This window comes from Ochotona curzoniae, unplaced genomic scaffold (genome assembly GCF_017591425.1).
Source record: "Ochotona curzoniae isolate NIBS_2020 unplaced genomic scaffold, NIBS_Ocur_1.0 contig_1, whole genome shotgun sequence".
Classification (NCBI taxonomy): domain Eukaryota; kingdom Metazoa; phylum Chordata; class Mammalia; order Lagomorpha; family Ochotonidae; genus Ochotona; species Ochotona curzoniae.
In genome coordinates, this window is record NW_024464918.1 from 3,130,223 (window position 1) to 3,156,375 (window position 26,153).

At 44.1% G+C, this 26,153-nt stretch overlaps 1 protein-coding gene across 2 annotated transcripts in view; it reads right to left on the reverse strand.

Annotated features, from left to right (window-relative positions):
- CTNNA1 (catenin alpha 1) overlaps positions 1–25,900 on the reverse strand; it is a 141,634-nt gene extending 115,734 nt beyond the window's left edge. Inside the window, exons 1-2 of one of the 2 annotated variants that reach the window (XM_040977893.1) lie at positions 25,813–25,900; positions 2,990–3,096 (exon numbers count right to left, since the gene is read on the reverse strand). In XM_040977893.1, the coding sequence (XP_040833827.1) occupies positions 2,990–3,094 (105 nt within the window). In that variant the 5' untranslated portion in view covers positions 3,095–3,096; positions 25,813–25,900. Of the gene's footprint in view, positions 1–2,989; positions 3,097–25,023; positions 25,357–25,812 lie in introns of those variants that run through there. The other variant, XM_040977982.1, reaches the window with a different exon arrangement.
- Between the last annotated feature and the right edge of the window lie 253 nt (positions 25,901–26,153).

Here is a 26,153-nt window from a genome sequence, read left to right on the forward strand (position 1 = left end):
AAAGTTTCCAATGTGTGAAACACATGCAAAATGTATTTCACTTCTTTAAACATAACCAATAGGTTTTTAGTTTGATCTTGCAAATTAAAGAGCGTTTTGAAACAAGTTAAATTCCCATCCATACTACATGACTGGAACACCAAAAAGTTTCAGAAACAAGTGAATAATAAACCTATATGTAGCTAGTAGTGTGGCTTAGCTAGTAATACAGTCGCCTGTAAGGCTGGCTTCCCAGTCCAACAGGAGTTGTGTCTTGACTGCTCTACTTGCAATCCAGATTCCTGCCAATGACCTGGGGAAAGCAGCAGAAAATGCTCAAAATGTTTGGTGCCCTGCCAGCCACGTGGAAGACCTGAATGCAGCTTCTAACTCCTGGGTTCAGGCTGGACGCAGTGCTGGCTTTGCAGCCATCTGCAGGATGAACCAACAGATGATCTGTGTCTCTCCCTACCTGTAACTCCACCGAAACATGTAAACAAATATGTGAACCTTGGGGAGACAGGGGGGTGCAGGTGGGTGGGACACTACACTAATTAGCTTTACTATTTACTGTTGCTTTAAACTTTGTAAAATGTTTTATCTGCTCCTAAAGCATCTCCATAGATTATTCACATAAATTTCAGCAATTAGTAAAGGCTCTTAATAAAGTAAGGAATGACTGCCCAGAGTAGCCTACTGTGATGATATTCTAAGTTCCACAGCTATCACTAATGTATAACACCAGATGATCCGTAGGTTGAAGATGATTAACAATGTTATATACAGTGCAAATTAACCAAACAAAAGACCTACTGAGGCCTACAGTAGATGGGATCCAGCAAAGTAAATATTCTAGTCTTACCACACACTCCTACTTACAGATACATAAAACACTTATGTCTAAGTTGGGATGGAGTTTTAAAAGCACATGTTGGGCCCAGCGGCGTGGCCTAGTGGCTAGAGTCCTCGGCCTTGAGCATGCCTGGATCCCATGCGGGCACCCATTCTAACCCCAGCAGCTCCACTTCCCATCCAGCTCCCTGCTTGTGGCCTGGGAAGGCAGTCGAGGACGGCCCAAGGATTTGGGATCCTGCACCCACATGGGAGACCAGGAAGATGTTCCTGGTTCTTGGCTCCGAACAGGCACAGCACCAGTCATTGCACTCACTTGGGGAGTCAATCATCGGACGGAAGATCTTCCTCTCTCTCTCTCCTCCAATCTGTATATCTGACTTTGTAATAAAAATAAATCTTCAAAAAAAAAAAAAAGACAACAAAAAAAAATATTTTAAAAAAAGCACATGCCACTGAATGTCACTTTTACCTCACTCTCTCCTATCCTTACATTCATCCCGATGGCAACTATGACAAAACACTAGGGGTAGACACTAGTCACCAACAAGTTACGAAAAGCAATCACTTGAATCTGCGGTTATAAAAACATTCAATTTACACACTCAAATTATCTTCTAATTAATTATATGCAACACAAGATGTGTAAAGCAGCATGAGGAATCTTTTTTTTTTAAGATTTTACTTTTTTATTAAAAAGTCAGATACAGAGAGAAGAAGAAAGAGAGGAAGACCTTCCATCCGCTGATTCACTCCCCATGTGGCCTCAACAGCCAGAACTGAGCCAGTCTGAAGCCAGGAGCCAAGAGCTTCTTCCAAGTCTCCCACACACCCCAGATATTTCCACATCCCTTCTTAAATAGAATCTGAGCAGTTATAACAAGGGGTCAGGGGCTGAACCATGGCTTAACAGGATAAGCCAAGAAGAGGATCTGGTAGCATGACATAAGATTATACCTCCATCTGGGGCCCAGCGTGGTGGCCTGGTGGCTAAAGTCCTTGCCTTGCACGTCCGGGATCCCATATGGACACCGGTTCTAATCCCAGCAGCTCCACTTCTCATCCAGCTCCCTGCTTGTAGCCTGGGAAAGCAGTGGAGGACAACCCAAAGCTTTGGGACCCTGCACCCGCACAGGAGACCTAGAGGAGGTTCCTGGCTCCTCTCTTCTAATCGGCACAGCACCGACTGCTGCAGTCAGTTGCGGGCGTGAATCATTAGATGGAAGATCTTCCTCTCTGTCTCTCCTCCTCTCTGTATATGTGACTTTCCAATAAACATAAATAAATATTTAAAAAAACAAACAAACAAAAAACCTCCTCCATCTCTGACACTGGCACCCTATATGGGCATCCATTTAAGTTTCAGCTACTCAACTTTCAATCCAGCTCTCTACTAACATGCCTCTATTGCAGCAGAAGGTAGTCAAAGTGACTGGGCCCCCGCACCCACAGGAGAGCCACCCTAAAAGCTCTGGGCTCCTGCCATTGAAGCCAAATGAGAAGTAAATAAGCACATGGAAAAATCTTTTTCCTCTCTCAGTCACTATGCTTTTCAAATAAACAAAAAGTTTAAAAGAGAAAAAAAAAAAAAAAAGGTTTGAGCCCACCGCAATGGTGCAGCACACTAATTCTCCATCTACAAGTGCCAGCATCCCATTAGGAGTGCTGCTTCGTGTCCTGGCTGCTTCACTTCCCAGCCAGCTCCTTGACAGAAAGCAGCAGAGGAGGACACAATGACTTGGCACTCTGCACTCAAGTGCGAGACCCAGAAGAAGCTCCTGGCTCCTGGTTTTGGATCTGAGCAGCTCTGGCCTTTGCAACCATTTGGGGAGTTAAACAAGGGATGAAAGACCTCTCTGTCTCTCCTCCTCTCCATGTAAAAAAAAATCTTCAAATAAAAATAAATGCTTAAAAATAAAAGGCAAAAGGCTAAAGAGCCTACAAAGTGAAAACACTTGTAAAGAAAAGAAAATGGTAGTACATTGTATACTAAAGGGTTAGGTCTCAATATTTAACCACCGAGAGCTATATCACCAAGTTCTATCAACCTAAACACTGAAATTAAAGCTTCTCCATCTTATTGACTGTTCCCTGGCCTGCATTTTCGCAATATAAACATGTTACAACATACCCGCTTTTCCACTTCCTTGATTCTTACCTGTGTAACAAGGGGCTCTAACAGTCTTTCAACTGCCAGAGTCCTGATCTCCAGACTTTTGGGGTCCCATTTGAAATTTATATTGCCCGTATGGACGGCAGTCATTTCTACAGGAAAGACAAAAAGGCAAAGTCAGACAAACAACAAATACAACACCAAATATATCAACAAATGTCTTCTGCTTAAAGGACTTTTATGTCAGGAAAGCTACATTTAACACAAAATTAAACAAAATAATAACTGGTCTGCACAGTGAACACCAGGTAACACTTAACATCACCTAGACGTTAGGATTTTGTTGTTAACAACATGAGTGGTACTACAAGCAGGCGTTGCCAAACAGAATCTTTCCCTCAGGAGTTCTCTGGCACCAAGACTGTTCTACTTTCAGTCTCCAACCTCCCCAATGGACTAAGAAGGTTGAAAATTAAATTGAATGAATGCTACTTCTAAAAGCCATCTCCTCAGAACCAATACACAATATCCTCATTTTTCTTACTCCACATTTATACCACAGTATCATCTAAGAGTATGCCTCATTTAATGTTTTGATGGATTCTTAGAGACCATCTTGTCTCATTCTATAAAAACATAATGCTTGAGTCTGCTGCCCTCCTTGTCTACAACCATTATCACTCATAGCCAGAAGAAATTTCAAGCCACTCTTAGTTAAATGCCATAGCATCACCGTCAAGGCAACTTACTTAAGAAGAGGCTTAATACTCTGGAAAAGGATGGCTGTCTAAAGCAGCAGTTCAGACACTGCTTGGGATGCCCACATCTCATACCAGAGCCCTTAGGTTCCAGCTTCCTGCCAACATCCATCTAGGGGGACAGCAGAAGATGGCTCAAGTTCTTGGGGTTCTTCCACCCAAGTGATAGACCTAGACCCTGTTCCAGACTCCAGGCTTGTCCTGGTGCTGAATAGATGAAGGGTCAGTTGGTCTCTCTTTTTCCTCACTCCACCTTTAAATAATTCAAGAAATAAATTCTAAAGATTAAATCACTAGAGGGGAAACACCAACAGAAGTAACAGAAAAGGACCACCAAGGTGGCACAGCAAATTAGGCCCCAGCTTTGTGATGCTGGTATTCCATATTGTGGTGTTGGTTCCAGTCAGAGCAGATCTGCTTCTGACAAGTCCTGCTAACAAGCCTAAGAAGATGGCCCCAGTACTTGGGCTCCTTTCATCAAGTGGGAGTCCAAGATCAAGTTTCTGGCTCTGGCCTCAGGCTTCAGCCTATCCCAAATCTCACTGGTTCCATCGTTTACAGCCAGCAGTTGAAAGATTCTTTTGATTCTCTGTACTTAAAATAATTAGGAGCTCACATTGTGCTGTAGTGTCAACTGCATCCCATGTGGGTACCAGTTCAAATCCTGACTGCACCACTTCTGATCCTGCTCTCTGCTAACATCCTCGGTAAAACAATGAAGATGGCCCAAAAGCTTCCTTTCTGTGTGAGAAACCCAGAAAATGCCCCCTGGTTCCGGGCTTCAGTCTGGCCCAACCCCAGCTGTTGAAACCACCTGGGGAGAAAATCAGTGGATGGAAGATTTATCTGGCTCTTTCTCACTTGCTTTGCTCACTCTGTTTACTCTCCAGCTCTGACTTCCAACTAAATTTTTTTTTTTTAAGCGGGGCAAGTTGCACATGCATATAAAGTGACACTTTCAGCATGTTAACCATTTGCCAGCATCCCATGTAAGCACCAGTTCGTGTCACAGCTGTCCCACTTCTGATCCAGTTTCTAGGAAACTAGGAAAGTAGCAGAGGATAGCCCAAGTGCTTGGAACACTGCACCCATGTGGGAAACCCAGAAGAAACTCAGCTCTGACTATTGTGGCCATTTGAGGAATGTAAACAGTGGGTGGAAGATCTCAATCTCTCCTCTCTGAAAAATCTAACTTTCGAATATAAACAAATCCTTAAAAAAATTAATGACTTTATATATGTGGATGCTATAAACTCTTAGGGTAAAGGTACTGGGTAACAGACTATTTGAAAAGTGCCAAAGCATCACCTCACAAGTTATTACTAGTAAAGGATGTCTTACAATGTTTACATGTAAAGTCACCACCTTAAGCAAATAAATGAGCACTGCTAATAATGAAAAACTTGATTTAAAACGCCTCCTGTAAGATGAAATAGTACCATGTACCACCCATAAAGTACTCTCACTGGAGTAACAAATGTTTGACATTTTTTCTTCTTCTAAATATTTCACATCTTTAATCTGAGTCTCAACGTTTCTTCAGATACTCTCAAATCTACTTTTAACACCAAGGATCCCTTCACAAGCCTTACAAAGCCTATACACCAACACTAACAGAAATAAATGTGAAAACATTATAAAATTTAATAGTCACACTGAAAAATGTCAAAAGAAATTGGTGTGAGGCCAGCATTGCAGTGCCCACTCATGATGCCACCATCTTACATGAAAGGAGCACCTGTGACACCTTCTGCTCTGATTCTGATCCTACCTTCTGCTCACGCACTTTAAAAGGCAACAGAAGATGGTCCAAGTACTTGGGATACTGTCACTTATGTAGCAGACGCAAAACAACTCATGGCTCCTTGCTACAGAACACCCAGCCACAGATGCTGTGGCCATGTGGGAAGTCAACCAGCAGACACAAACTTGCTGTCACCCTGCCTTTCAAATGAATAAGTCTTAAAAAAATATGTCGTGCAAGAGACAAATGTGTGATATAGTAAAACACGCACTTGTTTGAAGATATAAACAGTATACTTTTTTTTCCTTAAATTATTGAGAGGCACACACACATGAGCAGAGGAGGAGCATGTAATCTTCAAAAGGACAGTTCACTCAGCAAATGCCCCCAAATGCTAGAACTAGTCGAGGCCAAAAACCAAGAGCCAGGAACTCCATCCTGTCTCCGATCTGAGTGACACAGACCCAAGCAATCATGTCACTGTCTGCTACTTTCCAAGGCACACAAGTAAAGAGCTGGATAGAAAGCGAAGCAGCCAGGACATGAATTGGTATACATATAAAATCTCAGCACTTGCAAAGTGAGGATTTAGCCACTGAGCCATTGCTCCAGGCCCAACTTTCTAAATTTCCATAATATTTTGGTTATCGGGTATCAAAAATGCTAGAATTGGGATAGGCACAATAGCCCTAAATCCTCCACCTATGGTACCAGCATCCCATGTGGGCAACATTTCAAGTCCCAGGTGCTCTGATCCAGTTTCCTGCTACTAAACTGGGAAAGCAAGGAAGAATGGCCAAAGAGATAGGTCTCCTGCACCCAGATGGGAAACCCAGAACAGCTTCTGGCTCCCAGCATAGGACCAGCCAAGCCTTGGCTATCACAACCACCTGAGGAATGAAACAGCAGATCTAAGACTCCATCTTCCTCTGTCTCTGCTTCTCTTTCAGTAACTCTAACTTTCAAGCAAGATAAATACTCTTATTAAAATGTTAGAATCGCCAAGATGAGGGTGCCTAGAGAAGTTTGGATTTGCTAATCTGGTACACAGAATGCCAGGTGCCACAGAATTTGTTTCACAGCACGTGGGCAAATTTCCTCTTATACTTTTATTATGTCAGGCTCATGCCTTGGTTTTTAAAGGTTATTTGTCCACTAAACTGATCAACCAAGCCAGAAAACCTTAGGAGATGGAATGCTCTAGACTGCTAAAGGGCTGACAACAGCTCAAGCAAATGTCATCAAATGTCACAGATAAGACATTTCAGAAGAAACTATTTGCTCCATGTATCCTACATATCCTAGCATTCCTCAGACACCACTTCAACACAAATAAAACCAAACCTTTGAAACTTTCAGAAAGGGAGAATCAAGCAGTAACTGAAATGAAATGGGTTCAAGTAAATACTGGTCACATTTGTACATAATTAGTAAATATGAAAATAAATAATGTGCATTCCCAAAGAAATATATAGCCATTTGGGAACTGAACCAGTGGATGGAAAACTATGCTGTTTTGACTCTTCCAGATAAGTAATTATTTTTTAAATGTGCAAAGCACTCCTAGGTCAAGTGTTCAACAGTGGTTAAGTTACTGTCTGTGACACTAGCATCCCATATGTTCACAGTTCTAGTCTCAACTGTTCCACTTTTTTTTTTAAAGATTTTTATTATTTTTTTTTTATTGGAAAGGCGGATATACAGAGAGGAGAGACAGAGAGGGAGATCTTCCATCCGATGATTCACTCCCCAAGTGAGCGCAACGGCCGATGCTATGCCGATCCGAAGCCAGGAGCCTCTTCCAGGTCTCCCACGCGGGTGCAGGGTCCCAAGGCTTTGGGCCGTCCTCGACTGCTTTCCCGGGCCACAGGCAGGGAGCTGGAAGGGAAGCGGGGCTGCCGGGATTAGAACCGGCGCCCATATGGGATCCCGGGCATGCAAGGCAAGGACCTTAACCACTGCGCCACCGTGCCGGGCCCTCAACTGTTCCACTTCTAATTCAGCTCCTTGCTCACGTGCCTGGGAAAACAACAGAAAACGAAAAAATGGATGGAAGTTCTCCATCTCTCCCTCTGTCTCTCTGCCTCTTAAAAAAAAAAAAAAACTCAATGAACCCAACACTATGCCTCAATGACTAAACCCCTTGCCTTGTATGTATAAGGCAAGGTTCATGTCCCAGCTGCTCCACTTCCCATCCAGCTCCCTGCTTATGGCCTGGGAAAGCAGTAGAAGATGGGCTAATGCCTTGGGACCCTACATCAGTGTAGTAGATGTGGAAGACTCCTGGTTCCTGGCTTCCAATCGGCTCAGCTCTGGCCACTGTAGACACTGGGGAATGGAACAGTGGCTCGAACATCTTTCTCTCTGTAGCTCCGTCCCTGCGTAAATCTGATCTGTGAACTGCCTTTCCAATAAAAATATATCTTTAAAAAAAAAATCTCTGAAAATTCTCAAAAGGGTTGGCCAGCACACATACAGTGGGTTAAGCTGTCTCTTGAGACAACAGCACTCTGTATTAGACTGCTGGTTCAAGAACCTGCTGCTCAGCTGCAGATCCAGCTCCCTGCAGGTGCACCTGGAAAGATGCAGGCCCAAATGACCCTTCTACCCATGTGGGAGATCCAAATGAAGGTCCGGGCTCCTGGCTTCAGCCTGGCCCAGGTCTAGCAGTTGGGTCACTTGGGCAGTGAACTAGCAAAAAATATCTCCCTCTGTATCATTCTGCCTTTCAAATAGTCTTAAAAAAAAAAAAAAAAAACACTTCCAGCTTTAAAATAAGCACAATTTTCAAAAAACATTGCCCTGATGCAGGGCAAAGAAGCACAACTGGTGGTATGTTTGTCCTGGTCACCACTTGGCAAACTTGTACAAGACGCTCCCCTTAAATCTCCTCCACTTCCAGATTTCCACCCCACCTTAACCAACTTTCCCAAAAAGACTTCCTTCTTCCCACATAAAAATTTATGAGATTCAGATTCCCACTAAAGGGGTTAAACACCAAGGACCCAATCACTTCCTTATATTGAGAAACCTGAAATATACTAACACGCCTTCAGTGTTTTCAAACATTTTGAGAAGCACGATAGAAGTTAGCTGCCTCGGCCAGCACCTTTACCCAAGTCCTGACAAGAGTGCCAGCAGACATTATTAAACCATGCTAGCAAGCTAAGTTAGAATTGAGGCCATTGAAAGCCTAAGAATTTCAAAAAAGAAAAACAGAAGCTTAAAATCTAAAGAGAGGGGCTGGCCCACTGACTCAACTAGCTAATCCTCTACCTCCACATGTCAGCATCTCCTAGGAGCACAGGTTCACATCATGGTTACTCCAATTCCCATCCAGCTCCCTGCTTGTGACCTGCGAAAGCGGTAGAGGACGGATCAAAGCATTGAGACCCTTCACCCACATGGGAGACCTGGAAGAAGTTCCTGGCTTCGGATCAGCTCAGCTCCGTCCACTGTGTCCACTTAAGGAGTGAACCAGCAAACAAACGGAGGCTCTCTGTCTCTTCTTCTCTCTGTAAATTTCCCTTCCCAATAAAAATAACCTTTAAATGTAAATATTTCTTTAAAATCTAGCTAGGATGTGATCCACTGGAAAGAACACTAGTTTCTGATACCAACCTCGTCACCACTTATCCCTTTAACCTCCGACAAGTCACCTCACCTTTCTGGATCCTCAGCCTTCTGATCTAATAAAATCAAAGTGGTGTGTTCTGCACTATAGTCCTGAAATTCTAATGCCCTTATCATTTTTGTTATCAATAGTCTTCAAATAGTTTTTATTAACCCTAATTTTCTTGGGTGATGTGGTAGATTGATAATGATGCTTTGTGCTTCTTTGTATCATTTATATCCCATTGTTTGGTGGCATGGGGCTTTATGTAGACAGGCACAGTACCAGCTGAACTTAATTTATGCCACCTAATTTGAAAATATTTACAAGCCTCCAAAAAAAACCCCTGCCTTAATCTTAGTCATATCATCTGGTTGTCTACAATTAATGGTATTGTCCAAGGAAACTAAACAAATAGCTTTTAAACTCTAGGCAGTTTCTAGCTTTCCAATTAACTTACAGAGCATTTCTTCACAAGATCTATTACAAGACATACTAGAGCTAGCCAACCTTAATGGATTATAGCAACATCAGCTTTTTCCTAGAGGGACTGTGTGGTTAGTCGAACTCAATAAAAAGTTAAACCATAGTTATTCAGTCTTCACTGACTTATAAACAGCAACCCTGGCTATCAGACAAAAAGTTTGCTATAAATTCAAAAAGGGGCAGAGATGCAGTTGTTTTGACTAGTAATCTTTATGCTAAAGAGAAAAGGAGCTGCAACAATAGAATAGTAAAAATGCACACCTCCCTCAGAAGCAAGGAGGCTGTTGGCAAACTGCCTCATTTGTGCAAAGAGAAAGTATCTTCCCAAAAGATGGCAGAGGCCTATTTACAAGGGGATGGCCACATCATTTGTAACATGTATCTACTCCATATATGAAGGAAACAATATGGAAATAACAGTCTTACCCACTTTCCTGTAGCCCTTGACCCTTTTTGCCCAAATTAACTATGTAATGATTGTCAAAATAAAAAATTTAAAAAAAAAACATGTATCTACTCCAAAACTTCACACAATCCTTAAGCAAGCAGCTCAGTGTCAACGTTTTTTTTCAACACAAGGTTAAGTTAATGAAATGTTAGCATGCTTTGTTTAAACACAACTCAGGAAATTTAGAAATTAAAATTACCCAAAGCAACAAAACTGTCACTCTGCATAAAACACAGGGTTGCGTACTGCTCAACACCGCGCATTATGCCAGGTTGCATCCATGTCAAATAGTTAACAAAGCTATGGGAACTTAGACTGTCTCGTCTCCTGATACCTGCCAAAAAAAAGCAAAAACTACATGCGCATGCACACACAGAACCCTTATAATTAAGACTCCCTCTGAAAACCAAGCCTGCCTATTTGACTAAATCTCCAGACTGTTACCCTCATCTACACTGTAAGCCAATCCACATCTTCGAAGGTTAAGAAAATACTATAAGACCTGGCGCAGTAACCTAGTGGCTAAAGTCCTCACTTTGCACGTGCCAGGATCTCACATGGGAACCAGTTCATGACCCAACTGCTCCGCTTCCGTTCCAGCTGCCTGCTTATATTCTGGGAAAGCAGTTGAGGATAGTCCAAGACCTTGGGACTGTGCACCTGCATGAGAGTCCTGGAAGATGCTCCTGGCTCCTGATCTGCTCACCTCTGGCCCTTGAGGCCACTTGGTGAGTGAATCAGTGGAGAGAAAATCTTTCTCTTGGTCACTCCTCTCTGTAAATATGATTTTCTAATAAAAACAAATGATCTTTTTAAAAAACTACTATAAAAATGCAGAGGGTCCATGGAGACAGATGAATCCTTTTTTCTCCCCCACCCCACTAATCACAATTAAAATTTTATTAGAAAAAGAACAAACAATTCTTAGTCTCAAACTTGACAGCTTAAATACCATTGGAGTACAAAGGTTCACAGCTATCAAGAAGCTACTGGATTAATGAGCCGGCAGGCCATCAGCTACATGATCCACCCACACATATTTCATTTCAGGCACTAAAGTTGTCACTTTCAAGTCACCGGATCTAAGAGCAAAAAGATAATTTACAGATCTTTTATAAATTAATCACAATAGTGGGCAGATGCAGCACATATGTGGCTGCCTGTGAAGGGCATAATGCATCGGGGAGAGTCGGTTTTGAATCCCAGATGTGATACAACATCTGAGGAAAAACACCAAGAGGCTGACAACTACAGCTCAAGTAATGTCCCTGATATCCATGTGGATGTAGTGCTGGACTCTTGGCTTCAGCATAACCCAGGCCTGACTGCTACAGACTTTATGGGGAGAGTGAATCAGTGGATGGAAGACCTGTCTTTCCCTCACTCTTAATAAAGGAAATAATTTTAATGTTTAAATATTTTAAAAATAACAATTTCTATAAGGTAAAATTCCAAAAACACATAATGAAACACTTAAATCACTATTTTGTTTCTCATTTTCTTGAGAGCACCAAAAGCAATGGTGAAACAAAAAAACAAACACACACAAACAAAAACCAACAGAATGAAATAAAGGCTATGGTCCTAGGGCCAGCATTGTGGTATAGCATGCGATAAGGCTACTGGTTTGAATCCTAGCTGCTTTACTTCCTACCTAGCTCCCTGCTAACATGACTGGGAAAGCAGCAGGTGGCAGCCCAGGTATACAGGGGTAGACCTTGATGAAGCATGCAGAACCTTGGCCTGGCATAACTCTAGCCACTGCAGCCATCTGGGGAATGAACCAGTGAATGAAGTATCTCTTTGAACTTTCATACTCTGCCTTCCAAATAATTTTCTAATAAAAAAAAGGGGGGGGGGGACAAAAGGCACAGTGAAAACACCAGGAGACACACTAATAACAAAAAGCACTAAGAAAAGGACAAAGACAAAAGGTAAACTCAAATATGCCACGTTCTGTCAACCAGATGCTTGGCAGGTAGGACTGCCTCCTGCACACGAACAGCAGTGAATACAAGACTCAAGTCTTCATGAAGCTTATATACTACAGCAACAGTAGAAATAAGTAAAAATAAGAAACTCAATGCTACCAAGAGAAGTGGAATTAGGTGGAGTCCAGCCAGAGTTTTTCTGCCTTAATAGCATCTGAGCCAAAAAGCAAAAGGAAAGAGATTCAATGTGAGTTACCTGGGGAAAGAGAATTACAAAGAGCTAACAAAAAGAGGAGACAGCTTCTTGAGGACATTAAAAAAAGAAGAGAAGAAAAGAAAGGCAATATGCTAGAGCAGAACAAGAAATGAGAGGGGAAGCTGTTCTGGCACAGCAGGTTAAACCAACTCTGGGGAAGCCCCAAGTCCTAAATTGGAGGACTACAGACTTAGCCTCACTACTAATCCAGCTTCCTGCTAACAGCTTGGGGAGCAGATAATGGTCCCAGGATTCTGTTGCCTGCCACTCACATGGAAGACCCCCATGGAATCTCCGGCTTCACACTTTGACCTAGCACACTTCTTGAAAGAAGTTCCTGGCTCCTAGCCTTCATTAGCTGAGCTCTGGCCATTGCAGCCTCTCCAGGAGTAAACCAGCAGAGGGCAAGATCTTTCTCTCTGTCCCTCTTTCGCCATATAATAATATGTTTATCCAATTTAAAAAAATAAAAAGGGAAGAGAGAAGAGGAGGGAAGGGAGGAGGAAGAGGGAAGGGAAAGGAAAGGGGAAAAAGGGAAGGACAAAGAGGCCCAGCACTATGGCTCAGTCAGCTAAATCCTCCCCCATTCAGGCGCCAGGACCCCATAAGGGCACCAATTCATGTTCCAACTAATCCATCCAGCTCTTAATTCTTGTCTGGGAAAGCAGAAGAGGAAGGTACAAGACCTTGGAACCCTGCTCCGTGTTGGAGACCCGGAAGCAGCTTCTGGCTCCTGGCTTTGGTTGGACTAAGCTCTGGCCATCGCAGCCGCTTGGGGAGTGAACTAGCACATGGAAGATCTTTCTCTTTTTATCTCCTCTCTGTAAAGATTTAATTTTCCAATTAAAAATAAATAAATCTTCAAAATAAATAAATTTAAAGTATTTAATTTTAAAAAAGAAAAAAAAATGAGAAGGGACCACAGTATTGGCTCAGCTAGCTAATCCTCCACCTCCATTTTCACACGCCAACATCACACACATACACCTGTTCATCCCCAGCTGCTCTACTTCCCATACAGTTCCCTGCTTATGGCCTGGGAGAGCAGTAGAGGGTGGTCCAATGCCTTAGGACCCTGCATGTAGCTTGGGAGATCCGGAAGAAGCTCTTGGCTCCCAGCCTCAGGATTGGCTCAGCTCCAGTTGTTGTGGCCATTGTGGCCATTTGGGGAGCAAAACAGGGGGTGCAAAATCTTTCTTTGTCCTTCTTTGTAAATTTGCCTTTCCAATAAAAATAAGTCTTTAAATTTTTAAATTAAAGAGAAATCAAATAAGAAACAAAAAGCAACTCCTGAGGTAAAATGACAAGCTGCTGTATGAACCAGATATCTTGTTCATTCACTCAGCTTCCACTCTACTATAGTTGAGACCATCAACAATAGAATAGTGTTTAATAGAGAGCTAGCTGCTTAAGCCTTCATCACAGGCAACTGATTATGGATGCACAGAAAGTCTGTTTCCATATGAAGAATAGATGACTCCAATCAGAAAAGCAAGAATATGAAATAAGCATCTGGGCTACATGTATCAGAGAAAAGAAAGACAATAGGGTAAAGAGGCTTTTGTTTCACAACAATTGGACTAAAAAGCAGATAAATTTTTCACACAGATGAGAAGCTCAAAGAACATACTTTTCTTGGAGAATCAGGCCATATGATGTCTAGACCTTAACAGAGATTCTGGGATGCTACCCCGATGGAGCAAGAAAACAGATGTGAAGGGCAGTGTCATGACACAGGAAGTTAGGCTGCCACATATATGCCAGCAGTCCAAGTCTGGATGCTCAGTTTCCAAACCAGGTTTCTGCTAAGGTATCCTGGAAAGCATCAGAATATGACCCAAGACCTTGGATCACTGCCACTTGTGTAGGAGGTATGGATGGAGTTCCTGGCTTCTGCTTGAGGAGGGTTGTAGACTTAGCTTTCACAATCATTTGGAGAATGAATCACATGGAAGGATACATCATTGTTACTCCCTCTGTCACTCAATGTTTCAAATAAAAAGCTTAAGAAAAAGACTTATCTAATGCTTGCATTGTTGCATATACCTTTGATGCTCTATTTTGTCATTCATCCATCAACAGCAAATCACCATGCTCTGAATTTTGCTGGTTGCCAGAGAAAGAAACACTAATTAAACATCTCTTGCAGATATCATAGCCACTAATTATCAAGACCAAAAGAAAACAGATATCCTTACAATGAAAACCCTGGCAGATGTTACTTAATCAGATGTTTTTAAACTTAACATCCACCACCAGGGGAACATTATGACAGCTCATTGCTGAAATGCCAAAAGATGCAGCCATCAGGTACCAGACAACACAAAGTTCAGGACACCTACAAAACTTGTCCCACCTCTTCAAAACCATCTATGTCTGGGCTGATACCATGGCTCTACAGGCTAATCTCCCTTCTTTAAGCGCCAGCATCCCATGTGGGCACTGTTCAAGCCCCAACAGCTCCACTTTCCACCCAGCTTCCTGATAACGACCTGGAAAAGCAGCAGAGGGTGGCCCAAAGCTTTGGACCCTACACTCAATGTGGGAGATCCAGAGGAAGCTCCAGTTTGGCAGACCCCAGCCAATGCCACCATCTGGCGAGTGAACCAATGAACAGAAGACCTCTCTGTCTCTCCCTAAACTCTCCTTCAACGGACTGCAACTGCCGGAGCCGAGTCAATCCAAAGCCAAGAACCCAAAGTCTCCTCCAGGTCTCCCACATGGGTGCAGGGTCCCAAGGCTTTGGGCCATCCTTGACTGCTTTCCCAGGCAACAAGCAGGGAGCTGGATGGAAACTGGAACAGCTGAGATACAAACTGGCACCTATATGGGATCCCAACATTTGCAAGAGATTTGGCCAACTGAACAATCACACCAGGTCCTTACTGATCTTAAAAACCCCAAACTTTCTCTCCAGGTCTGCCATCTTTAATTTCCTTGGCTATTCCCACCTTCCAAGGGATCAAACAAATTTCACTATAAAATGATAGATTTCTAAAGATGCACCTCAAAGTCAGTTTAAAGCTTTTCTGAGAAGATGAGGACCTCAGGTCCACTGAAGCAAGAAAAGGATAACAGATGATTACAGAAAACCTTAGCCAACTTAGAAATCCCTAGAAACAGAAAATCCCACAAACACCAAGCCATCAGTAATAGAGCTTCCCTTTCAGTGTCTTGCTTACTCACTGCAGTATCATAGTTCATAAACCATGATTAAGAGTCTAGATTAATATTGAAATATTTAACCTAATAAAATATTCAACACACCAAGATGGAACATTAACAATGCATCTTCGTGCTTAAGAATAAAGCATGAGTCAGCAGCACAGGGCAAATGGACTATTAGCAAAGGCCCCTATCATTCATGTCACCTGAAATGGGCCACACTGAACATGCTTTCTGAGTTATGATGGCATTTAAAGTTTCAAGAACAATCTGTAGTCTAACCTAGTTAATAAACCAGTCCAGGATTATGTAACTTGATAGGAACCAGACTTCCAACTCACATCTTTAATTTAGAATGTCCAATACTAACATAATAATATGACCCACAGCAATGAAGCATTTTCAAGACAATTGTCCACTTATTTGACAATATTTAACACTAAAACCTCAGAACACAACAATGAGGGAAATCTATGGCCCAATATAATGGAATGTAATAGTCAAGAACTAAGCAATCTAGGAGCTATGTTGTGATGCATCAAATTAAGCAGTCACCTGCAACCTCAGCAACCCATAACAGAGTACTGACTCAAGCACCAGCTGTTTCACTTGCAATCCAGCTTCTTGCTAATGTGTCTGGGAAGGCAGTGGGAAACAACTCAAACCTTTGGGCCTCTGTCATCCATGTGGGAGACCCACATGGGATTCCAGGCTCCAGGCTTTAGCCTCTGTAAGCCCTAGCTGTTGCAGCTATTTGGGGAATGAACCAACAGATGGAAAGTCTCTTTCTGTCCCTACCTCTCCATAGTTTTGTTTTTCAAATAATAAATCTTGGGGCTGGGGGGGGGGGGGGGGAGGGGGGTAAACATTCTAGGAAAGAATGAGCCTTTGAACTAGCAATTAAGGAAGATCAATCACTTAACATCAAATCTAGTTAATGAAACTACTGGTTTTATAAAATTTTAGAGCCAAAACAAGTTTTTCTTCTGTAAAGTCCTCAAAATTTTACTTTAAAACTCTTACAGTTACAACTCCTTCACAATAATTACATGCCTTCTCTTCAAAAAGTGGGAACACGAAAAAAAATGTCAGACATTTTAAAAATAAATCACATTACTCACATACTTGTTCCAAATGATCAAATCTTTGTTACAAATATTTAGAAAAATATCAAAAGTCCCCCTTCAAACTGTATTTACACAGGACACATTATTCCAAGCTTGCAGCTAGTGACAAAGCACAAATTAAATCCCAATCAAATAGTGGGTTTGATATATGACAGTCCATCAACAAATAAATAGAAACGCATGCTAATTTCAAGCTCCATTAGAAGTAGGGTTGGGGCATACTTGCATATAAAGAAAAATGTGAGAGCAATGAAGAAATCTCAAGTCAAAAATAATGAACATTAGAGGCTCCAACTAGAAAGGGCAATGTCGACAGTTTACTGCACACTTTGAACTTTCAGTTAACAGATAACTCAGTGCAGCAGTATTACAAGCAAACAGCATAAGGTAAGGCAAAGCAGGTCAAGCCAGACTCTCCAATTCCCACCCTAATAGATTCAGGCCTCAACACAGGAGGCTGAGCAGACCACCAGAATGAGTAACCAACATCCCCAAGGCACTCAAAGCAAGCACACTGGTACCTAGGCAAATTGAAGAAACGGATGCTCTGTAAGACACTCCCAGATGCTTGAAGTGTTTTCTTGTTCCTCACCAAAACAGAAAGTGTTAATGCAACAAATCCTTCATCATGTATAGTAGAACCTTTAAAGATTTATTTTTATTGGAAAGTCAAGCATACTAAGAGGAGGGGAGAGAGAGAGAGGAACATCTTCCATCCACTGATTCACTCCCCAAGCAGCTGCAATGGTTGGAGCTGAGCTGACCCAAAGTCTGGGGCCAGGAGCCTCCTCTGGGTCTCCCATGTTGGTGCAGAGTCCCAAAGCTTTGGGCCGTCCTCAACTGCTTTCCCAGGCCACAAGCAGGGAGCTGAATGGGAAGCAGGGCCACTAGAATTAGAACCGGCACCCATTTGGGATCTTGGCACATGCAAGACTAGGATTTGGTCCACTAGACTACCATGCCAGGCCCATTTTTTTCTTTTTTTTATTTGAAAGTCACAGTTACAAATAGTTAAGGATACAGATCCTCCATCTGCTGGCTGACTTTCCAGATGGTCACAATGGCCAGAGCTGAGTTCATCCCAAGCCAAGAGCTTCTTCCCTGTCTCCCAAGTGGCTGCAGGGGCCCAAAGATGTGAACCATCTTCCAATGCCTTCCCAGGCACATCAGCAGAGATGGATTGAAAGCACGCAGTCAGGTAACAGCACAATGTTTCAGTGGCTAAATCCTCGTCTTGCATGCACTGCGATCCCACATGGCACCAGTTCATGTTCTGGCTGCTCCACTTTCCATACAGTTCTCTACTTGTGGCCTGGGAAAGCAGTAGAGGATGTCCTAATGGGATCTTCACCCATGTGGGAGACCCAGAAGAAGTTCTTGACTCTTGGTTTCCGATCGGCTCAACTCTGGCTGTTGTGCCTAACGAGAGGAGCAAACCAGCAGTTGGGAGATCTTTTTCTCTGTAAATCTGACCTTCCAATAAATAAATTCTAAAAAAAAAAAAAGAAAGAAAGAAAGAAACAGTCAAAATTGAACCAGCACCCTTATGGGATATGAGCATTGCAGGCAAAGGTTTAACCTACTATACCATGGTGCTGACCCCAAAAAGATTTTATTGTGTTCACACAGTAAAATCCCTTCTTCAGTATGCTATTCTAAACACAGCTGTAATGGAGTTGGTGTTGTGCTATGGAAGATAAAGCTACCACAGGCCATGGCAACAACTCGTATCCCAAATGGATACCAGTTCAGGTCTAGGCCGCATCACTCAGATCAGGTCTCTGCTCATGGCCTGCAAAACCAATGGAACTGGTTCTGGCCAAGCTCCAGCCATGTGGCCATTTGGCTAGTGAATCAGCTAATGGAAGATCTCTCTTCCGTGTGTGTCTGTGTATGTATGTATGTGTGTTTTTACCGCTTCTGTAATTCTCTCAAATAAGTACCTCCCCCATTTTTAAGTGTCTGAAAGGCAGAGTTACAGAGAGAGACACACACACAGATCAAACTTCCATTTGCAGGTTCACTCTGCAAACTGCCCCAATGACTAGGGCTGGCCATATCAGTCCCAATCTAGGAGTTTCAACTAGGTCTCCCATGTGGCTACAGGAGCACAAAGACCTAAGTTGTCTTCCCACTGCTCTCCCCTGCTGGTTCACCAGCAGGGAGCTAAACTAGAAACAGGAAAACCAAGACTCAAACTGGAGCCCAAGTGAGATGCCAGCAATGCCAGCCCCTAAATAAATCTTCACATAACAAATACAATTGTCCATGTTATGGCATAGCACTTTAACCTGCTTACAATGGCAGCATCCTTATGCACGAGTTTAAGCCCTAACTGCTCTCTGACTCAGCTCTCCATGAATGCATCTGGGAAAGCATATTAAAATGGCCCAGTCCTTGAGCCCTTGTGTACCCACTTGCGACAAGCGTAAGAAGCTCCTGGCCCAGCTTCAGCCATTGTGCACATTTGGGAGCAAACCACAGGACTGAAGATCTCAAACTCTCCGTCTCTCCCTTTGTTGAATTCCACTTATCAAATAAATAATAAATCTTTTTAAAAGTAAGTTAATTGTTATCAATTTCAGCTATTACGCCAGCAGCAGATGCCCATCCTTCAATCACAGCCCTGGACAGACAACCAGACATGCATTCCTGAAGCAGCTTCTAAACGGCTTGCAGAAACCAATTTGGACAAAAAGAACACTGTCGTCCAAATTGGAGATATGTGTTCTCATCACAGAGTACTGCCTCCAGTCAGGAAGATGGAGACACTGCGCACACAGACACCAGCTACAGCCAGAGAGGAGAGCACCCAGGCAAGATGCAGTAGGGCGGACGGAGACAGACAGACATAGACACACACACACACACACACACACACACACACTCTCTCTCTCTCTCTCTCTCTCTCTCTCTATAGCCAAAGAAGGGGGCACCGAGGCAAGCTGCAGTGGGACGGAAACACATGTCTTTCAACTGAAGTGACTTCCAAGGAATTTAATGGACTAGCACCCTTTCCCTTTCCTCTTTCTTTCATTTATCTTTTTGGGAGCTAGACTTCAAAGACCAAACACACTTAAAAGCAATCACATTCAGTTGGAGGGGAGGAGAACAGAATAACAAAGAGTGACCATGTTGTACTGCCCAGAGAAAGGCGCAGGCTCAGAAAAGACCTAAGAGCTGATGTTTATACCGCAGGTTGATTCTGAGCAGAAAGACTACAAAAGGTAAAAACAACAACAACAGCAAAAAAAAAAAACCCCAGCAAGCTCTGGAAGGTGGAAGAACCTGATGCCCAGAGGTACCACATCAGGTCAACGCAGAAGCCACACAAAGAAAAACACAAACCAAAGGAGAAACTAAACCAATAAAAAACTGTCCCCCAGTCCCACAGTGGACTTTGCTTTAGTAACACTTTCCAGACACTCAAAGAACTAAGGGGCTAAGCGGACAAAGTCAAGAAAATAATGTTTGAAAGCAACAGAAATATCAGTAATGAGATAGCTTAAAATGCAAAGAAATTTTAGAATACAACTCAAATGAAAAAGTCACTAGAAGAATTTGAAGATATTAGAAGGTGAAGAACAAGTCTGCAAACAACACAAACACTACAGAAACTACAGTCTAAAAAATAGAAAAAGAAACGTTACCAGGACCTAAGTAGCTTAAAGGACACTATCAGGTTCTAGTAATGCCTAGTGGCAGTACTCCAACATTATCAACATGCTCATCACTACTGAACTACACATTTTTAAAAATAGTGTCATGTACCACACAAGATTTTACTCAACAATCATCTGCACATATGATGATGGTCCCACAGGATAATGGACAGCTAAAATATCCTATTACCAAGTGACTTTTTAGCCATCAGTTTGTGGAGATACTGGTCATACAAAGTACAGCACATACAATTATGTGCAGGACTTAACACTGGATAATGAGTATGCTCTCTACATAGTCACAATACTGTACTTTTTTGTCTTTCTTCGGGCTGGCATTGTGGCATAGCAAGCTATGATACCTGCCAGTGTCCCATAGAGTTAGTGCACATGGGAAGTAACTGGGGACCTGCCACGCACTTGGTAAACTCCAAGGAAGTCCTAGGCTCCCGAGGAGAACCGGCTGCAGATCAAAGAATTCTGTCACTCTGTATTTCAAATAAATACATCACGTTCCCTCCTGTGTTGGAGGGTTTGTGTTGTGGCATAACGTCTAAAGCCACCACCTGCTAAGCTGGTATCCCATGTGAGCACAGGTTCAAGTCCTGGCTGCTCCACTTCTGATCCATCTCCCGGGACTGGGAAGGGAACAGAGTACAGTTCCACTGTTGCAGCCATTTGGGAAATTAACCACGGGATGAAGATATCCCCCATCTCTCTCCCTCTCTCCTTTCTGTAAATCTCCCCTGAATAAAAGTAACTTTTTAAAAAAGCATTTATATCAACTACACCTGTGTAAATACACTATGTGATGACCACACAGCAATGAAATCACCTAATGCCACATTTCTCAGAACAGTGTCCCCAAGATTACTGACACACTGCTGCAGTTAAAATGACTAATTTTATAACTATTATAATCAAAAAGAAAAAAGTTTCCCCACAGGGGTTCCATTTTTTATAAGTTATCCTAAAACAGTAACCGAGAATGGGGAGAATTCAGTACAAAGTAAAGCAGCCCAGAAAGTGTGCAAAGTGCCCTGCAGAGGCCTGATTAAGGCAGCCTTGCAACGGAAAAGGAGGGAATCATTAACATGCCATGTTAGCACTCAGCGGTTAATCATACTTCATCAACTCTAAAGCACAAGTTACTTCACATTTCTTAAGTCTCTGAAATCTGGATGTGGTCTTAAAATTGATGGTATTTCCTAGCTGATTTGGCAGCATGTCTTCTTTGTGGTACATAACATAAGGATCAGACTTACTCTACCAATAGGGAAATGTTCAAATTATGCTAAGTGGGCAGATTACAAAAATTACATAAATTAAAATCTAGTGTGTACGCAAGTTACATATGAGCAGCCTTCACACTTAGAAAAAAATCAAACGATATACACCAGAGGTAAGTTTGACCTACCAATCAAGCCACAAGAGAGGACACTCCAGTCCTTTATGAGAGTATCATTTCAATTCTCAACTGAGCTGATTCTAATTTTCTACTAATGCAGACCCTGTGGGGCAGAGGTGAGGAGTCACTGCAAGGATCTAGGGAACTGGACTAGAGGATAGGATCTCTATCTCTCCAGTTGTGTGTGTGTCTGCTCTTCAAAAAAAAGTAATTAAATAAATAAACTGGGCCCAGCGCAATGGCTCAGTGGCTAAAGCCTTGCTTTGTAAGTTCACATCCTTGAGTGCCTGAGGTCTATACCTGCCCCCATTTCAAATCAGCTTCAATTTAATGAGCACACTGGGAAACAGCAAGCTCAAATATTAGGGTCCCTACCAGCCACACAGTAGACCCAGATGGAGGTCCTGGCTTATGGTTTCAGCCTCGCCCAGCCCTGATTGTTGTAGGCATTTGAGATAATTGTATCTCTCAGCCTTTCAAAAATAAATAAGTAAATAAAACCTTTAATTTAAAAAAACATATACCACACTCTTACCCTTACACCATGTCTTCTTACTATGCTTTTAGATCAAGTAATTTATTGCCAACAAACAAAAACAAGTATCTCATTCTACTGAAAACTGGTGGTAAAGTCGGGTACAATCCTAAGCAAAGACACTGGAGAAGAAATCATGCTGGCACTTACAAGGAATCACACAAGACAGCACACATATCCACGCAGTATCAAGGTCACTATCACCTCACCAAAATCAGCCTGAAAATATTACAAACATCAGGAAAACTGGACAGCATTATCTCTAGGTAGTATGTCTCATAGAAGAATATTGTAAGATTTATTTGGGGGTCTAGACCCAGCAAGATGGCTCAATGGCTAGATCCATGCCCCTGGCTCCTGGCTTTGGATCAGCTAAGCTCTGGATATTGCAGCCATCTGGGGAGTGAACCAGCAGATAGAAGATTCTTTCTCTTGAGCTCTCACTGTTTCTCTTCCTCTCCGTAAATCTGCCTCTTTGTTAAAAACAAATTAATCTTTCTAAAAATTACTTCTTTCACTTCGTGACAGCATTCAGGTATTATAACACAGCAAGTTTAGCAACAATTTGAGTCACCCAGATCCCTTGGAGGAGTGCCCGATTCACATTCCAACTTAAGTGTATCTTGAGGGGCCAGCTGGTTAAGGGCTCAGGTTTCCAGGTCCTGAATCCAGCCTGGCCCCACTCTGACTGTTAAGCACACAAGGGAGTGAATGAGCAGAAGGAAGAGATGTGGTCTCTCTACCTTTCAAGTAAATGAACTTTTAAAAAATAATTATTATTACAGTTTCTAATCTGAAAGATAAGGAGACAGTCGTGGAAGCAATGCTCTTATCTGCTGGCCCATTCCCCAAATGCCCACAAGGTCCAGGCTGAACCGGGAGCCAGCAGACAATCAGAAACTTAATTCCAGGTCTCCCACATAGTGGCAGAGACTCACCCACTGCAGCTGCCAGCACTGCCCCTCATGCTGTACCTGAGGCAGAAGGCTGAAACCCAGGGCCATCACCATGAATACCGGCATTCACCTGGCATCTTAACTTCTAGGCCAAATGCCCATCCCAAAAACTGCATTTTTAAAAAGTCTTTCCTTGTTCTCCTTGTGCTTGCTCAATCTAGAAGGATAAAATGATTACAACAACAACAACAAAAAAAAACCTTCTGCCATCAAGGTATCTACAGCTCAGCTGTTGGGAGGCATGGGGACATACCCATGACACTGAATTTGGCAACGACTCCTTAGATATGACATCAGATGTATAGGCAACAACAAAAACTGAATTTTATGAAAATTAAAAAACTGTGGGAGCCAATGCTGTGGTGTAGCAGGTTGAGATGTTCTTGCATCCCCAATCAGGGTACCAACTGAAGTCCCAGCTGCTCTGCTTTCATTCCAGTGCCCTGCCAATGTGCCTGAGAAAGCAGGGAAGAGGTCCAAGTACTGGGTCTCTATCACACCAAGGAGACCCAGCCCTGCCTTTCGCTTCTGGCCCAGCCCCAGCTAATGCAAGCCATTTGGAACAGATGGAAAAGTTTCCCTCTGTGTCACTCTTTCAAATAGGCAAATCATATATACAAACCTTTAAATAAGTAGTTCATCATTAATGGTTGCCAGGGCTAAAGGATCTTCTGCATGTGTAAAGGGCCCAGAAACAGCAAAGGCTGCCTGTGTTTACACTCAAGGGAAGACTGAAAAAGCACTGCTGGGCAGGAGGCTTCACAGCTGACTGCCAGTGGAGGCAGAGGCCAGGTCAAAGTTTTTCTAAAGCTGAAGCAGCCAAGGCCAAGAGTGGCATAATCTGGTTTCCTCTGTCCAAGTCTTCACCAGAATCCACACCAGGACCACCATCCCACAACCAGGATGCCTTTCACACCCTGTCCTCAAAGAAAGGACAAGACCAGGCCTGTTAGCTCAGATTCTCTACATCTCATTTATGCACCGAAAACAGACAAGAGTTCCCTTTGGAAAGGTGCGATTTGAATGTCCCTGGAACTTCCTGTGACCAGGTGGCTCAGCAGCCGGCTGCCCTCAAACGACAAAGGTCTGTCCTTTAGCACACAACACTGATCAGCACAGGGAGAGTCTGGGATGACCCCCAACTGGGAGGGAGAAGGCCCTCCTCATGCCCCCCACCCCCAAGTCACAAGAAAGAACCAGATCAGATTAACTCCCATGCCACAAGATATGCTGGACAGACCTTAGGCATGAACCAGAAAAAAAAAAAAAAAAAAACAAAGACAGCAAGGAAAAAACAGCAGAGCCAGAAGTAAAAGAAAACCGCAAGAGTGGCAGCCCAATTCCCCAAACCCTCACACCTTTGCTACTTCATTGCTTCCTCCCTTCACCTGGCCAACTTCAGCTGCGCTTCATCCATCTCAAATCACCACTTTCTCCGGGACTAACCAACATGCAATCCCCTCCAGCCCTCCACAAATTTCGCATGACCATACAAACGGATGTCAGAAAGAACTTTGCTCTTAAGTTTTTTGCTCTAAAACTGACCTAACTCTACTTTCCACAAACTTCCCTCAAGTACCCCGGTGTAAGGAGCTGACCCACTCGATGGTTTCTCATCATACCCTTCCCAAACAGGGAACAACGGCCTGTCAGACCTCACTGGAAGGAAACCCTAAGGGGCTACCAGTGTTTCAGGAAAGAAAAAAGCTATTTTCTAGCTAAATTCAAAAAAAAAATTATATGCTGGACAGACTACGTGGAAAACTCCCCTTACTCACCCACCCTTCTTGTAACAAGTTACAATACGGGGTCAGCCTATTCACGTAATGTGCAAATCCCATTTCATGCAACAAGTCACCTTCGGACTTAAAAAAAAAATCACTGCTTGACACCGAATATCTTATCGCTCATACGCTCGGCCTGCCACACAGGTCCACACTTCCTGCATCTGAAACGCCCTTAACCGAGCCGGGAACTGAGCAGAGCTTACTCTTCACACACAGCACACGCGTGCACACTCCCACAGTCGCGGCGAGGCGGAGGGCACGAGAGGGTGCCGCCCGCCTCGTCCGGAAAGCCGCTGCGCCGAGCCCGCTTCGGGGGGCGAGCGCCCAACTAGTCCTCGCGCGCGCGCACAAACTCTCTCCTTTCAAAGTCAACAAGAAAAGTCCCGCTAAGTGCACTCTCGAAATCAGGAGTGGATCGAGTCTAAGTAAAGGGCGACGACAAGACGGACGGCTGAGGAATTCCCAAGCGGAGGTCACTACGGTCCACGCTAAAAGGACTCGCGGGTGTGGCGAGCGCCCAAGCCGCAACAATCAGTCGGAGAAGGACTGAGGCCTCGGCCCGCCCGGCTCCGCCGCCGTCCGCCCCGCACCCCGGGAAGTTTCACTGGCCGGAGAGGGAGAGGAAAGGGAAGGAGTGCGGAAACCACCAGCCCTTCCCCACCGACGCCGCGACCCCCGCCAGGGCCGGCGCACGCGCACCCAGGCAGCCCCCAAAGTTTAGAAAACCGGAGAAAACTTTTCTGAGAGGAAAGCTGAGCGGCGCGCGGGGCCTGCGCCGTCTCTCCTCAAGCCGCCGCGACGCCTCAACTTCCCGAGCGCCGAGAAGCGCCGCCGGCCCCGCCCGCTCCCGGCCCAGGCCCGCGCCCCGCGGGGGAAGTGGCCGCCGACTCGACGCCTGACCCGCACCCCAACTGCGACTCCGGGCCGCACGGCCCAAGAGGAGGAGCCCGCCCCGGGAGCCCCGCGCCCAGGTCGAGCGGGTGCGAAGTTACCTGCGGCGAGCGGGGCGAGCGGGGCGAGCGGGGCGAGCGCAGGACACTCCCGAAGCGCAAGGCCGACGGTCTCCGCTTTGTCTCCCGCCCGTCCGGCTCCGGGGAGGAAATGGGCCGCCGGCGCCCCCGCCCCCGGCCCGCCCCCGCCCGCGGCCCGGGCCCCGCCCGCCCTTCCCGGCACCTCCCTCCGGCACGCTCTTCCCTGCGCCTCCCGCCGCCTCGCCTCCCCATCCCAGCTTTTCCCGGCCCGGGTTTGGGGGGTGGAGACGCCCTGCTACAGAAAGAATCTAGTAGTGGACCCAAAAAAATCCCTTCGTCCGTGCCCCCCCCCAACCCTAGAC